This window comes from Lytechinus variegatus, chromosome 13, assembly GCF_018143015.1.
Source record: "Lytechinus variegatus isolate NC3 chromosome 13, Lvar_3.0, whole genome shotgun sequence".
Taxonomy (NCBI): domain Eukaryota; kingdom Metazoa; phylum Echinodermata; class Echinoidea; order Temnopleuroida; family Toxopneustidae; genus Lytechinus; species Lytechinus variegatus.
Window position 1 is genome coordinate 4126925 of NC_054752.1, and position 17360 is coordinate 4144284.

The window sequence follows — 17360 nt, forward strand, 5'->3', positions numbered from 1 at the left end:
TTGTTTGTTCTTTTGAAAGTTAAAGAATTAACAAAATATATGGCTAGGTTGATGTCAAAGGCCTTGCTCTACTTGTGCAGTATTTCTCAGAATGTGGTGCCCCAAATTAGGCATTGAGAACTACCTTTACCCTTTCCAAATCCGTTCCCCCCCCCTTCCGGTCCATTTAAGATTGGTACTATTCGCAACAGACAAAAGCACTCAGCTATCACACAACAAATCTCTCTTTTTTCCCCAAACATCTCAAATATCCAATTTTTGCTATTTTGCTTTAAATATTCACAATTTTTCTTTCTAAGGGGCACCCGAATACGATTTAATCCCAGGATCGGTTTGTGGTGACAGCTGGAGAAAAAAACACTGGGTCAGATGCATACAAAGTAGCAGTTATTTAGGTTTTAGCTTGATTCCGTATGCATAAAAACAGAAAAATGAGCAAGCAAAAATTTTTGTTAGTGACTGCTAGCATTTCCTTGACGATTAAGTTATCAATAAAAAGCTGGGCATAAAGCGAACATTTTGCTTGTGCATTAACTTGCCTTTTTTCCAAGCTCCGTTAACTCTGGAGCAGCTTTCGCGTTGCTTGATCAGGACCTTTGATCAGGGCGCTCGCGCGTATTATAATCATGTTCACCAAGGCCGCCATCAAACTACAAGCTTGACCGCTCACGATGGCGGTCTCCTGCGTTCACTTGTTTATGCTGCTTTTTATATTAATTCTAATGTGAAGTATATGCCCAAAGCATCATGAATTATGTTAATGTTGCAAACATTGTGGATTATTTTATATATTTCAAACATTGTAAATAATTTTTGATAATTTATTGTGAACGCAGAAATAAAACAAGACTACACTGAAAACAAAAGCTTGTTTTTCGTAGTGTTCTACTAATTTAAATTAGTAAAGTAAACTGGTTTAGCGTGTGCTATCAGTTTTTACGATGCTTTACGAGTTTTAGATGCAAGCGGGCGTATGTGCAGACTCGTACATGTATGAATATAGTTGTAGAGCGGGTTTTACCAATTGAATTTGGAAGTTCTACGACAATGCAATAATTAGTAAAGCATCGATAACTCGTAAACGCTGTTATCAGAGCGTTTACGAATTTGTTGTACTAATTGGTTTACAAATTTTGTGGTAGCTTTACGATGTTTAGAAATATTCCCGCTGTTGAGATCACGTGACAACACTTTTTCAGCGTGCAAAATTTAATCAGCGCATAAACGCGCAGACGACTTGTAATATCGAGCAGCTGGGTTGTAAGGGAACTTGACGTTGAAAACAATGGCAAACAGGTAATATTTCAAGTTATTTCTTTCAAAATGAACACTAGATATTGTACTGATTGTATTGAGCTTCTGTTCATGTGTTTGAATGCTGTGGACAGCCGACAGTAGTGTGTGGTCGTTAAGTAAAGTCATGAATGACTGGCGGGTGCTCTGTTGCGTGCGCTGGTGCCGGTAGAATCTAACTTGGATCTACGTAACTCGAGGAGCTCCACCGCCGCCGCGACGGCGGAGCTCCTTGAGTTAACTTGGATCTAACGTTAGGCAAACTTTACAACTAAGGTCTGTCACTCTGAGGCATGTAACGGTATATCAGTTGGTCCAACTTTTCTCAGAAACAAGAACACATTTGCTCGCGAAAAAACAACAACACGACATAGATCTAGTCTAGATCTAGGCCTAGAATCTAGATCTAGATCTAGATCTAGTCACCGTAGTCTATCTAGATTCTAGTCTAGATCTAGGTCTAGATCTAGATCTAGGACTAGATTAGCCTAGGTCTAATAATATGAAACTGAAAATTGTACTTCACGTTGCCATGGTAACCAAAATTATATCAAAACTAACAAAAAAAAAGTTAATTCTTGCCTAATATTTGAGCAATTAATGTCAAATTTGGTGTGTAACGTAGGCCTAGATCTAGACTAGATCTAGATCTACCTAGAGTAGATCTAGATGAGTAGATCTAGCTAGGCCCTAGATCTAATCTAAACCACTCAAGATTCGTGCACTTAGACTAGATCTAGATCTAGACCCGTAGAGTCTAGATCTATAGGCTAGATAGTAGATCTAGATCTAGTCTAGGCCTAAGCCCTTTTTGCTATATTTTCATAAATGCATCATGACTTATCAGCTGAGATTTTCAGGATTCTAGCATGTCTAGACAATTAGATCTAGGTCTAGACCTCTATCTAAAATATCTGAAGATAAAAATATCCAATATTAGCATTTTTGAGGAAGAAAATGATGGATTTGTGAGATCCTCTTTTGTTTTGTCATGATTCGTACTACAGGCAAGCTATGATTCGTACAGTGTGTTAGCCCCAGAAATCTGAGCACCCTGCTCACTGCCTAGCCCCCCCCCCCTCCCAGAGTTCAGGGGAGAGTAGCCTGTACGAATCATGGAAGACTACCTGAAATCATGAGCAAATTTTAGATTCTCTTTAAAGATATCTATCAATAAATTTGTGGCATCAAACTGTTTCAGTGTCTGCATAGACATCTTGGCTTAAGATTAACAACTGAAGTTTGAAAATGACCCCTGAATCCTGATTTTTTAAGTTTTATCAAAGTATTGACGACCATGTTTCTTTAAAAGTTTTTAAGCCTTCAGGGGCTTTCAAATTTGAAATTGTCAGACTTTTTACTGTAAATTTCAACTTTTTGAAATAATTTTATGTTATTTGTGACATATTTTTATATTTTGGTGGTTTAATTTCAAAATTAGTTTAACTGTACGAATCATGGGTGGTCTACTCTATATAGATCTAGACTAGTTGTGCGAGACACCCTTATATTTGTACCCGACCAAGCGTTTCCATGGTAACCACATATTTTTGCGAAAATCTTGTCATGAACTCCTACAGTTTTTGCAATTGAAATGAAACTTGGTGTATGGGATGATATTGAGGCGTAGATGTGCAAGATGTGTTTTTTTGTGTTTCTCCGACGAAGCGTTGCCATGGTAACCAAAATTTTACCAAAACTTGTAATGGCCAAGGTCATATTACCTTATTGGCTATGTTTTATCACAGGAGTCGGTCCTGCTGGGACTCTCAATATTTTCGAGCAGGTACCTTGGACTAAAAAATGGTCTAAATTGAGGAAATAGGGCTAAAATGCCCTACACTGTGACTAATTTACATTGATTTTTAAATGACTGTGACAGGATTGAGTGCAAACTTAGATGTTTATTTTCATGTACCAAACAGGCTAATTTTGAACCCAAGCGAAAGTCGAATAACCTGGACTTGCTCCCACCACAAGTACACATTCTTGACCCCCAAAAAAAGAAAGAAAAAAAAAAGAATTTCAGACCAACTGGCCTAGTTTTGGCCCCCCAAATGGGAAAAAATTGCTAAAAATAAGATATTTTTCCTGACAGACTGACCCGACTTCAACCAAACATTTTAAATAAAATTTGGTGTCAGTTCTCTAGGAAAAATCAGAAAAAAAAAATCTTCATCCATGAATTGGGCTTTGGGATTATGGTTTACATGTACATACATGTACTTCTTTTCTCTTTGAGGTGGGACAGTATCTTCTTCATTTTTAAATGCTTTATTTATGTGATCATAGCAAAAAAAGTATCAAGAGAAGCAGTCAACTGACCGATCTTAAAGGCATTGGTTAACATTGTGCACAGTTTAAAAAAATCCGAGCTGCATGGTCGTAAATGCTTTCAGAATATATAATAGGGTGCAGAAATTAAGCTGTGAAATTTTTATACTTCAAAGTTATCATATAGTGCTTCAAAAAGTGAAAACTTGAAATATCACCTCCATAAACTACTGTGTTAGAATTATTATAGTAGGCGATAATAAATACAATTTTCATAGATATCTTTATAGTACATGTATGTAAATGAATTACTGTCATTATTTGTGCATTCTAGTTGTTTTTTTTATCTGAACATAATTAGACAGGTCAGGCAGCTCAGTTTTAGAATTTTTTAAATCGCTCTACAACAATGTTAACCAGTGGCTTTAAATTTAAAAATTTAGTTTTGCAGATAGTGACCTTGTAAACTGGAAAGCATTTTAACTGTAACATTTTTAATTGAAATACATGTACCTTTGAAATTGTTGTGGAGTCATATTTAAATTGTTTCATTTCTGTGTATTTTAATTTTTACAGAACTCCTCTCATGCAGCAGTACTATCATTCAGCTCATCATGTGGCTCATTCCTTTGCTTATTGCATTTGTTAAGTCGTTAAAAATATGCACCCCCTAGACAATGACTAAGTACAATGCTATGAATCTTGCAATTGATATACACACATAATTGAATTTATTTTACTGTTTACTGTCTGAAGGGTTTTCATGTGTCTGCAAATAGGCTATAGTGTTTGTATTATGTTGGAAATTGTTTGATGAACATGTTGTTTACCTGCTGTGACTGTGACTTTTCGAGTCCACACTTCTTTTTATTGTTGAAACACTACCGCTATATTCACACTGGGCCTGATTTCTACATCACCTGTGGAATCGATGGATGCCATAAGACATACACTAATGTTAGATCATACCGTGTTCATGTTCGATCCAAACATAAGGAAGTTCAGAAAGATATAGATCATCCAGCTGTTGAACCAGTAGAAGATGAACTGGAACAGGGACAAGATGACCCGCAAGTAGACCCTAGGCCTGACCCATCCAAGGAAGCTAGCTCTTTTCTGCTATACCTAAGAGAAAAATATTTGGCAACTGGAAAGACATGTACCTTTGTGTCTGATGAAATTGCAGATTTGATGGAACAATGTAGACAAGATATATCAGCTAAAGTCAATGAATGCCTTCGAGAAAATGGAGTAGATTTGGATCAATTACAACAAAATGGTCTGACTGAAGCTCTTGAGAAAACTGAATATGAAAAAGCATTTACACACTTCAGTGATCAGCGTAATTTGAATAAGCATGTTAATGAGAACTTCAACCATGTGTCTCCTGTCGAATATGTTCTAGGAGAAGATGGAAAAGAGACATTTCAGTATGTACCTATACTGAAAACTATTGAAAATTTACTGGAGCATGATGATGTGTTTTCTGAAGTTTATGAAGGACATGCAGCACAAGACAATGTTTTAGGTGACTTTTGTGATGGAGATAATTTCAGACAAAGTGCATTGTTTGCAGAGGACCCAATGAGCTTGCAGATTCAATTATACTACGATGATTTCACCACAGGCAATCCGTTAAGCAACAAGGCAAAAGGGTTGAAAATTGCAGGGTTTTATTTTGTTTTGGGGAATCTTCATCCCCAATTCAGATCAAAACTGTATGTCATTCAGCTTGCCATACTTTGCAAGTCTTCTCTTGTTAAGAAATATGGCTTTGAAAGAATCTTGGAACCGTTATTAGAAGATTTAAAGATTTTAGAAACAGATGGCATAGTTGTTCACAAAGATGGTGTGGAACATGTCATGCGTGGCACACTATCATTTCTTGCAGCAGATAACCTAGGTGCCCATTCCATAGGGGGATTTATGGAAAGCTTTGCAACTGTAGATCGAGTGTGTCGCTTTTGCAACATTCGCAATGCATATTTGAAGGATCATTTTAGGATGTCAGAACAACTTAAAAACAGATCCAAAGATTCTCATTCCCAGCAAGTACACATGGTAAACAGAGATAGGAAACTATGTTCAGTCTATGGGGTAAAGAGTGATAGCTGTTTGAACAAACTTGAGCACTTCCATGTTACAAGTGGTCTTCCCCCTGACATAGGCCATGATCTCTTTGAGGGCATTGTGCCAGAGGTACTAGGAAATGCAATATCACACTTTGTTTTGGAAGGCTATTTCACCTTGGAATACCTGAATAATCAGATAAAAGAATTTCCATATGATGCCCCAGATAAAACCAACAAACCATCAGTTATGGCACCTACTCTGAATTTGTTCAAAGTAAAGCAAACTGCTCTACAAACTTGGTGTTTATTGAGGCTGCTTCCTCTAATGGTAGGGACAAAGGTTCCACAACATGACCCCTTTTGGGAGGTTGTGTTACTGCTGTTAGATGTTGTGGAGATTTCTACAAGTCCCAAGGTATCCCCAGAATTGGCAGGTTTACTGGCTGATGTTATTGAGGAGTTCTTGACGAAGTATTATGATGTAGTTCCTGAGGAGACAACAATGAAGCCAAAATTTCATTTTCTAATTCACTACCCTGAGAAAATGTTGGCTTTTGGTCCGCTGATTCATTGTTGGACAATGCGTTTTGAGGGTAAGCATAATTATTTTAAGGAGGTGTATCATTCTACCAGAAACAGGAAGAATATATGCAAAAGCTTAGCTGAAAGACATGAGTATATGCAGGCTTCAAGAAGGACCAAGACTAACTTCTTGTCACAGGAAGGAGTGGAGCATTCTGGTGGTATCATGTACCCACTCATATTATTGTCAAGAGAGGAAAGACAACAGCTACGTGAAATTGTAGGAGATAATGAGAAGGTGTACAAAGCAGAAATGGTTACTTTCAATGGCATCAGATATTTCTGTGGTTCAGCTGTACTGGTTGAAAAGCAGACTCTCAGGGATCAATTTGCCATCATTGACTCTTGCTACATAGTAGGAGGAGAGCCGTATCTGTTATGCAGACATGTAAAAGTACAATACACCCGTCACTTCCATGCTTATACTGTTGCGGAAGAGGAAAACAACTTTGGATACATTCTATGTCAACCCTCCGATCTTGTTGACCACCATCCACTGGGTATATACCATAGTGATCATTTAGATTTCATACCACTGAAATATCACATTGAGCTGTAGAGCTCTTTATGTTTGCAGGAACAGTAATTTGAATCTGCCAATTCAAGCACTTTGAAGCAGGTTGGTCTTGGTCTTGATGTTAAATGCTGTATTGCTGAGGAATTAGTCTTGGCCTTAATACAGCTAGCTTAAATTTGAATCTCATTCACCCCATCCACCAAAACTTTCTTAGGTGGCAAATATTAGATTTTCTACAACACCTAAGTAGATCTTTGTCATTTGATTGGAGGAAAATAGGTCACGTGTTATTAAACATTTGTTCCATTCCATTTTTTATTGTGTATTTTTGTTCCATTCCATGCCTCAACATTTTAAGTGTAATTAATCGATAACACATAAACCATGAGCAGACTCAGAATAATGCACACACCGGCAGAACACCGTTTGGTGTGCCGTAGGCTCCCTGAGTCTCCGGCGCACTGCTGAAGTAGGAACGCGATGCGCATAGCGTGGCTCAGTCTCCAAAGTGCACGCCTCTAGCAGAATTCTTCATATGACACAAATTAAAGATTTATAGTGGAAACCATGTTCATATGATTGGAACACATTATTTTACAGTCAAAATTTGTAATATAACCTGAAAATTTACAGTGAATTTCTTGAGTTTGCTCAATTTTCATAATACAGATTTTGAATCCATCGTCGAGACATTTCACTGAATTCATGTGAGGCGGTGTTGGGCTATTGATATCATTATCGGTATCGCTCCTCTGAGCTGAACGGCTGGTTTTAAATTTTTGAGTCCACCAACACCAACATGAAATCACCCATTGTTAGTACATTTGTCAATTTTTATATATCAAATGACAAGGATCTACTTCGATGTATAAAACAAATAATGGATGTTTTTCATCTGTGCAATGGAAAGGATATCTTAATTCGGTGAAAAATTAAATGTTCCATTCAATCTTTCATCTCATGAAAGTATTCTTGCCGTTCCACTCATAAACATTCATTGTTAGTTTATTGGTGTACTTGTAGGCTTGGACATCTGGAATTTTGTAATTTTATCAGCATACTACATACATGTACAGTACTTCATGAACTTCACATATTCAAAGTGGCTATTTATACCTCAGTGCAGGTGCATGTATTTACCCTTTAGACAGTTGATTTGCAGTATTGTGTATGAACTTTTAATTATCTTGCAAGATGAGCTTAGCCAATTTGTTGTGTTTTTTTTATAATGTTTCAGGCACAAATTCCTGTTCCTTTATAACGAACGCTGCAAAAAGGTTGAGCTAGAAAATGACAACCCAAATGGAGTAAGCATGGAAGAGCTCATGGAAAAGGCAAGCAACTTGTTCGGTATTGATCAGACAAATATCTTGCTCCAAAAATGGGACTCTGGTTATGAATGTTTTATCGACATCGATGGTAACGAGCCTGCTGATGAAACTATATCTGGGGGTATCAAGATTAAAGTTCAATCCATAGTGCACTTCATGCCAGTGCACATAGACATGGTGCAACCCATTGCTGCTGCACAACCAGTCGTGTCTGAGAAACCTGAAGATACTAGCACTGAAGATGAACCTGATGCTGGTGGCAGATCTAGAGATGTTGAAATGGAGGTGGAGGAAAAGGATCAAGGAGAAGCACAGATTTATTCTCATGAAAGGTCCAGGTTGAGGTAAGCCAAACCAGAGATAAAACTATTTTATACATTGAAAAAGTAATATACAACTGAGCTGCTGAGTGCTGATGAAAATTTCCATTTAAAATAATAAAAATGAAAATTCCCAAAATTCCTAAAATTCTCAGCCTATTGAATTCCTGAAACTTTCCATGGAAAGTTTCCAAAATTCCCAGAAAGTTTCTAACCCTTTGCAACCCTATTACAGCTTCATGCATATGTTGATGTTGCGTTTTTGTACACCATTTTTAAAAAGTCGGTTAGATTTTTCCTGCTATTTCTGTTCTCTTCTTCTTACGCAGAATTTTACAGCTAGGTGTTCAACATCAAAATTAACATCAACCTCAGAAACAGTGGAGTCATGAAGTCCTACATGTATTTCCTCGCTCTGTAAAGACTTAAAGAGACAAATAACATAATATATGTAACATTAAAGCTTGTTTCAGGGCATAGGGCCCAGGGTGGAGTTTTGTGAAGAACCATTCTACATGTGTACTTTCTACACTTGTAGCTGAGAAGCGCTGAACCAAAATGAGTGGTAGTAGTAGCTTTTGCAGTCAAATGTTTATAGATTAAATGCATATACATGTACATAGCCTAGTGAGTGAGTGATGGATAGCTAATCTAGCTGGTATGTTATTGTTTGATTATAGGCCAGTTTCATGTTGGATAGTAAATTGGAAGTTGCCAGATCTACCTCCAGCAATTCACAAGAAGCTACTGTCACTGCCACTTGGAAATGACTTGAGGGTCTCGGAGAGGTCAACGATATTTGACATAATATTCAAGTCTGTGATGCAGCATAAGAAGTAAGTACATGTGTGAAGGTACATGTAGTGGTGTACATGTATGCTATCGACAAGTTTTCAAGTAGTGTAGTTATAATTCAGTATGCGACTCTTAATGTATAAAGTTATTACTAAAAACAGTGCTGTCATTCCATTGGGCGACGTGTTATTTTGGGTGGTCAAACGTTACAATTTGTTGATGCATATTTAGTATGTGACGCTTGCTATTCTACCCACCAGTTTCAGGTTAACTGGTTTTTAATAGGTCATTATACTAAATGTCATAGGGCAGAGGCCTGATGCACCTGTTCAGAATTTGGACATGCCCTAGCTTTTGCATTGTGATCACTGGTGTGAGCCACGGTTAGCATAAACCTTTTGACATAGCAACAGTGGTACTGGTAATTAAAGAGATAATTTTGTAGTGGGTGAGAGGGCGCCTTGGATATTTAACTAGTTTGTCACGTGGAACGGAATCCAGTATATAATATGATCTTAGATTATTAATTTTGAATATATTCATCTTTTATTTGAGCAAATTTGATCCAGAAATATCTAAAATATCAGAAAAACTATTGGCATGCCAAACTATTTTAGGCGCGGGTTGCGTCAATTTACCACGTGCTCCACTAGCACACGTAAATACAAGGCAAATTCCTATCCCCGCATGTGCACAGCGGAAGCGCTGTGTGTCCCACGCCGGACGCACGGGCATTGAAATTCGGAGACTGACCGCTGGGTTTACCGTTATATTGCGTTCCTCTCAGACAGTTTACACTAAAATTCACCAGAAATCATTGAAGGAATATCACACAATGTTACATACATATCTTTTTATGCATGAAGAGCAATATTAGACTTCTTTCATTCCAATTTCTTTGCCTTTATCACTACAGTGTGTACCCAAAGCCTGCTGAATATACCTTACTTATTGACCAATTGTTCAAGCGATATCCGAGACTGGACTGCAACTTGAAAGATGTCAATTGTGGAAGTCGCAAGGTAGGTTTATAAAGCAACTTTTATTTTGGTACATATCTAATTCATTTTTGGTAGTGATACCAAAATACATTAGTACATGTGCATTGGACAAAAATATAAACCATACACCGTCTTTTGGGGGTCATTGTGTGAATTTGTGATTTTTTTTTCAGACCAAGGAGCTCTTTTCTGAAGGAGTGTAGCTCTCTAGAAAAACTACAAAGGTTCAAAAACAATAACTGAGGAATTCACACAATCGCCAAAGAATAGATGACCAGCAAAGTTCTTATTGTCATTAATAACTGCTGTTCAGAGTTGTTTCTTTTTAAATTTCAAACAGTACAATCAGGGATTGCCATTTAAGAAGAAGAGAAATTGCTCTTCTTAAAACTCTTCTGAAAAGATCTGAGAAGAGCTATATATTGCTCGTCTGATTTGTAAATAAAGCTATGTTTTTAACCTAGAATACTCTTCTAGTGTTCTTCATAAACTTATGCAAAGTTCAAATGGCAATCCCTATAAAATGCATTTTAGGTGTAATTGTATGAGGAAATATATCGTCAGTTAGGTGCAAGAGTGTCGTAAGTGCATTTTTGTAATTTTGTAGGAGAGGTCATTTTAACAAAAAAAAATTTGCCCCGAACCCGACTTCCTAACGACCTAACCCCCTGAAGACCTAATGGTGCGTCCCTTACATTACATCATAATGGATGGGTACAACATTATATCCAATAGTTCAACCAAATAGTGTTCCATTCTCTAAACCAGGGCGATTTCTGTTTGCCTTTTTGTCATTGCAGGTGATGTACAGGAAGAAGCTCACGTATTACTTCCAAAACAAAAGAGATGTCCTAAGGAAAGACGAGCTGACAACTGTAAACTTTGCATGGCGGAAGAAGAGACAATCAACCAAGCCGGTATGCAAAGCAACTGCATCATCAGCTGCACCAGCAGTATGGGGCGTACAAAATTACCTACCGTCAATGCCGGACACGGAAGATGATGACAGCATCAAAAAGCACATCAAGATAATGCAGGATGAGTTCAAAAAGAAGTATCCTGACATCAAAAGAGTTGCAACAGGCATGGATATGACATTAAGTGCTCGGAGAAACACTATTGTAAAAGAGAATGCAACAATTCAAGACATAAAGGATACTTATCCATGGCTATTCCAAGAATCGCAGGTGGGCACCAGTTAATGCTAGAAATTTGAAAGTGCATTTAAGAAGACAATAGTAGCTGCATAACATTTTCTTTTTTGAGGCAATTGTTTGAAGTGAGGGGTGATTTCTTTTGGGTGCAGAATATCTCAATCAAAATACCAAGGGCCAAAATTAGCATTGACAATTTTACATAATGACCCAAAAATGGATTGTTCCATTATTTTGTTTCATTTCTGCATTAAAAATTTTAAAAGAAACAAATTGAGTTTTATTCTGGAGTCTTCTACAGTAACTTCTCAAAAATATGCTCTTTAAGGATGGGATAAAGATATTGCTGTTAGACCCTGTAGTGTGCCGATTTATGATCTTGCACAACACAGGCGATAACATTAGATATTCCACAGAAAATTAAACATCCATAAATGAGTAAAGTTTCCTTTTTTTTATTGATTGTTTTCTTGTATGTTTTTCTTAGCTGATGGCTGAAATGGACCGGCTGATTGGCAGCTCGGAGGATAAGGGGTTCAAGGGCAAAATGACCCTTGGGTTCAAAAAATTCGGGATGGCCATTGTTAAGTACGGGAAACGATTGAAAGCAAAATCCACACCACAGTGTTTCAAGATACTAGCTGAGAGGATTCCTATCACTAGGGATGACAAGGAATATCAAGGTATGTGAATTATAATGTAACTCATTCATTAGAGTATTTTCGCTATAGGTTCTTAATGATGTGTACCTGTAGAAGTTGTGTTGACACCATCAGTCGTTGCATTCTTTTGTCAGCCTCCATTGTTACACATTTGCTACTTGTAGAGCCACTTCCAGACGTTCTCTTTATCTTTCTTTATTGCATTATCAATCATCTGTAAAGTCGGGTGCTGTACAAATTTGACATACGGCCTAATGTGATGTGGCTATCTGTTGTATAGTTTAAATTGATCTACATCCTGCATTGTTTTTGTTTGATTCAGCCTACGACGCCATGTGATGTAGCACCCGACTTTACAGATGATTGATAATTTTTGTCATGTACGCCAACCAGTGTGAATTTCACATATTTTGTAAATGCTCTTGTAAATATCTGTTCAATTTTTTGACATTGTCATGTTTATAAATTGATAAAATTCAACTATGATATTCAAAGTTTCTTTGTACAATGGATATGAAGTGGAAAATGGGAAAATGTATACTAGCTCGACTTTTCCCCTTCCACTTTATTGCATGTAATGGATAAATTGGAGTGCTTTGCCATAAACATGAAGTTTCCCTTCTTTTGCAGATGCTGTAACAAGAGCGGCCATAATCATGATACCAACCATGTTCAGGGAGAAGATTGGCAACATCTTCAAGGAGTCTAAGGAGAACGAAGAGTCTGTAAGTAAACCTGTAGGCTGTAGGGATACACCCCCTCAGATATCTCCTAATCCTATTAAGTACAACATCAAGCTGGCTTACATGTAGCTCTGCTTTTTGTTGTATAATGTAAATATCATCACAGTATCTTTTAAAGTTTTTCCTGTTTTTTTGCACTAAGACTGTTGAATTTGTTTTCTTATTGTATATGGGGTCATTAACTCCAGACTTAAGATTGGCTAAGTATTACTAAATTCATGTAATTAAAGGGATTTTCATGAAAGTTTACAACTTGATCTTTGGATTGAGGTACACAAGTGCATGACCATAGGTCAGTGCTCGGTCCACAAAGCCAATAGCAAATGACACTAGCCAACATGATGTATTTTTTGTACAGTAATAAAATAATATTTGTATCTTTACCTGGTCTGGTCTTGTATTGTGAGATGAAATAGAAAACAGATTAATCATTATTTTTGCATGGAACAAAATATAGCTGGATGTATTTTTTGAATGCGTACTGAAATTCATGGGCGTCAGCCGTGGGGGACTTGACCTTGACAACAAAGCTTGACAACTGTGAATTTGCCTGTGATTGGTCGGCTCAGTGGGTATTTATCTTTGAGAATACGCTCACGTCAGGACCACTGCGTGGATGCTGCTTTTACATGTTCAATAAATACAAACTCCTTGTTCCACTTCAAACAATGCTATCGCCTTTTTTCTATTGGTTGGTAGATAACCAATACCTTCTTCCTCTGAATCAAATATCTTTTTCCTCCAAATCAAATTCAAATCTCATTAACATTTCTTTGCAGGATGAAATGCCTTCCCCTGTCATCAAGTACAGTGGCCAGCTGACAGAAGCAGCAGAGTTCCAGATAGCTGTGGATGGAGTGGTTGTTGCAACAAGTGAAGACATCATCAGCTCCTTCAGCTGCTACATGGCAGCTATTTATACCTTCAACATGCACAACCCCCGATGTTTGGCCAAGACGGCTCTCTTCGTTGAAAGAGTCATCCTAGACCTTGAAGACAATCAGTCCATCCAACCTTTGCAAAATGTGGTCTCAAAGTTAGTAAATCTTCTTGAATAACTGTCTTATAACTCAAGCATCACTCAATGTCTTGTCGCTGCATATTAGGACTATAGTGAGTGAAATTGAATTTGAATTTGAATTTTGTTAACTGGATGGATCAGGTTTAATACTTCTTTACTCCCAATAAGTGAAGACATCATCTGCTCCTTCAGCTGCTACATGGCAGCTACTTATACATTCAACATGCACAATCCCTGATGTTTGGCCAAGATGGCTCTCTTCGTTGAAAGAGTCATCCTAGACTTTGAAGACAATCAGTACATCCAACCTTTGCAAAATGTGGTCTCAAAGTTAGTAAATCTTCTTGAATAACTGTCTTGTAACTCAAGCATCACTCAATGTCTTGTTGCTGCATATTAGGACTATAGTGAGTGAAATTGAATTTGAATTTTGTTAACTGGATGGATCAGGTTTGATACTTCTTTACTCCCAATAAGTGAAGACATCATCTGCTCCTTCAGCTGCTACAAGGCAGCTACTTATACCTTCAACATGCACAATCCCTGATGTTTGGCCAAGATGGCTCTCTTCGTTGAAAGAGTCATCCTAGACCTTGAAGACAATCAGTCCATCCAACATTTGCAAAAGTGGTGTCAAAGTTAGTAAATCTTCTTGAATAACTGTCTTGTAACTCGAGCATACTCACTGTCTTGTCATGCTGCATGTTAAGACTATAGTGAGTGAAATTGAATTGGAATTTTGTTAACTGGATGGATCTGGTTTGAGGCTTCTTTAATCCAAGTGGAGTTGAAAGTAGATTGTTGAATGAAAAGTAAAACTCTCTAATTTTGTTGTAGCAGTATTAAGTGTTAAATGTTTGAACTCTGCAGTATTACAAAGTACCCTGACTCTCATTTAACCTTATTGTGTAATGCATGGGAAACTGTACATTTTAGAAAAGGAAACAAGTTATGGAATACATATCTGACCTCAAATTTGACCAAGAATGCCAATTTTTAGTGAAAATTATGAAAGAAGTCACTTTAAAAAAAAATCTTTTTTATTCTTAAATTTATAAAAATCAGTCAAATTTAGTGAAAATCATCTCAAGAGAAAGTTCTAATATCTACCACTTTCAAATTTGTATACCACTTTCAATTTTGTATATTAAAATGTAGTTTTGGCATTAACCAAAAAGTGCCAAAAGTATCACCTTTTATTTTTGGCTCTTTTTGAGGAAAAGTTTCAAGAATATCATTTTACGTAAAACTTTCAAATTGATCTCTTCAGGTAATTTTGACCAAATCTGGTGATTATAATCAATTTTTAAAAATATTTTTTAAAAAGTTTTCTTGAAATATTTTGAGCCAAAGCAGTAATATTTTTATAATTCCCTTTCAATTCTGCTGTTTTAGTCAAATTTGAGGTAAAAAATAACTATGTCCCATTTCAACTTGTTGGATTTGATGTGATCCGTCTTGTTTAGCAAAATTTGAGATTTTGGAAAAAAATGTTGGCTTCATTTTTGATGTTTGAATTTGAACAATTAAGAAATATATTGACACTGATTTACAGGTTGATTATCAAATTTTCAAAGCACTTTCTATAGAAATGCACTTCAGGTTGCTAAATGTGATAGTTGAATGAAAACTTTGTGTAATTTTGTTGTAGCAATATTAAGGGGTACCAATGTTTGAACTCTATACCCTGACTCTCATTTGACCTTGTTTAATGCATGGGAAACTATACATTTTAGAAAATGAAACAAGTCATGGAATGCATTTCTGACCTCAAATTTGACCAAGAGTGTCAATTTTTAGTTAAAATTATGAAAGAAGTCACTTTTAAAAGAAAAGTGTTTTTTATTCTTAAATTCATAAAAAAATCAGTCAAATTTAGTGAAAATCATCTCAAGAGAAAGTTTTAATATCCTCCACTTTTCAAAACTGATCCTAGAACTATCTCTTTGGATGATTATAATTTTTTTTTTATTTTTTTTTTAGCTTTTCTAAAATATTTTGAGCCAAAACAGTAGTTTTTTTCATGATTTCCTTTCTATTCTGCTTTTTTGGTTAAATTTGAGGTCAAAAATAATTACATGTCCCATTTCAGCTTGTTGGATTTGATGTGATCAGTCATGTTAATCAAAATTTGAGATTTTTAAAGAAATGTTAGCTTCGTTTTTGATGTTTAAATTTGAACTTGAAACTTGTTTGAAAAATTAAGAAATACATTGACACTGAAATACAGGTTGATTATGAAATTTTCATATATGGGTGACAGGTACAATTTCAAGAATTACAAGAAATGCACTTCAGGTTGCTCATTGTGAAACCATAATAACTTTCTCAATTTAATTCTCAATCGCTAACATGGATTTTTTATTTTATGGGATTTTTTGCCATTGACTTGCAATGTTATTAAACAGTTTGATGTGATCAGTCATGTTAATCAAAATTTGAGATTTTTAAAGAAATGTTGGCTTCGTTTTTGATGTTTAAATTTGAACAATTAAGAAAAATATTAACACTGATTTACAGGTTGATTATCAAATTTTTAAAGCACTTTCTATAAAAATGCACTTCAGGTAGCTAAATGTGATAGTTGAATGAAAACTTTGTGTAATTTTGTTGTAGCATATTAAGGGGGTACCAATGTTTGAACTCTATACCCTGACTCTCCTTTGACCTTGTTTAATGTATGGGAAACTATACATTTTAGAAAATGAAACAAGTCATGGAATGCATTTCTGATCTCAAATTTGACCAAGAGTGTCAATTTTTAGTTAAAATTATGAAAGAAGTCACTTTAAAAAGAAAAATGTTTTTTATTCTTAAATTCATAAAAATCAGTCAAATTTAGTGAAAATCATCTCAAGAGAAAGTTTTAATATCCTCTACTTTTCAAAACTGATCCAGAACTATCCCTTTGGGTGATTATAATAATTTTTTTTTTTTTTTTTTTTTTTTAGCTTTTCTAAAATATTTTGAGCCAAAACAGTAGTTTTTTTTTTCATGATTTCCTTTCCATTCTGCTTTTTTGGTTAAATTTGAGGTCAAAAATAATTACATGTTCCATTTCAGCTTGTTGGATTTGATGTTGTCAGTCATGTTAATCAAAATTTGAGATTTTTAAAGAAATGTTGGCTTCATTTTTGATGTTTAAATTTGAACTTGAAACTTGTTTGAAAAATTAAGAAATACATTGACACTGAAATACAGGTTGATTATGAAATTTTCATATATGGGTGACAGGTACAATTTCAAGAATTACAAGAAATGCACTTCAGGTTGCTCATTGTGAAACCATAATAACTTTCTCAATTTAATTCTCAATCGCTAACATGGATTTTTTATTTTATGTTTTTTTGTCATTGACTTGCAATGTTATTAAACAGTTTATGAATGAGCAATTATTTAACTTTCTCAATTTAATTCTCAATCGCTAACATGGAATTGTTATTTTATGTATTTTTGTCATTGACTTCCAATGTTATTAAACAGTTTATGAATGAACAATTATTTCACTTGTTTCTTATTTTCAGTTTCGTGTATCTTATCATACCACACATCGTACAGCATATTTGTATGACTAATTTGTTCAGCAAGCCAAACG

The 17360-nt window shown here is 35.8% G+C and overlaps 1 protein-coding gene across 2 annotated transcripts; it reads left to right on the top strand.

Moving 5' to 3' along the window:
• The first annotated feature begins 854 nt into the window (after positions 1-854).
• LOC121426075 lies at positions 855-15165 on the top strand. Of its 2 annotated transcripts, XM_041622225.1 has the most exons (8): positions 855-1296; positions 7976-8413; positions 9070-9225; positions 10101-10206; positions 10986-11372; positions 11827-12022; positions 12632-12726; positions 13524-15165. In XM_041622225.1, the coding sequence occupies exons 1-8, from the start codon at positions 1286-1288 to the stop codon at positions 13800-13802; spliced, it is 1668 nt and encodes a 555-aa protein (XP_041478159.1). In that variant the 5' UTR covers positions 855-1285; the 3' UTR covers positions 13803-15165. The 2 variants fall into 2 exon arrangements, with proteins under 2 accessions (XP_041478159.1, XP_041478157.1); XM_041622223.1 differs by lacking the exons at positions 7976-8413; positions 9070-9225; positions 10101-10206; ... (2 more) ...; positions 12632-12726; positions 13524-15165 and adding an exon at positions 4144-6815.
• Positions 15166-17360: the final 2195 nt, after the last annotated feature.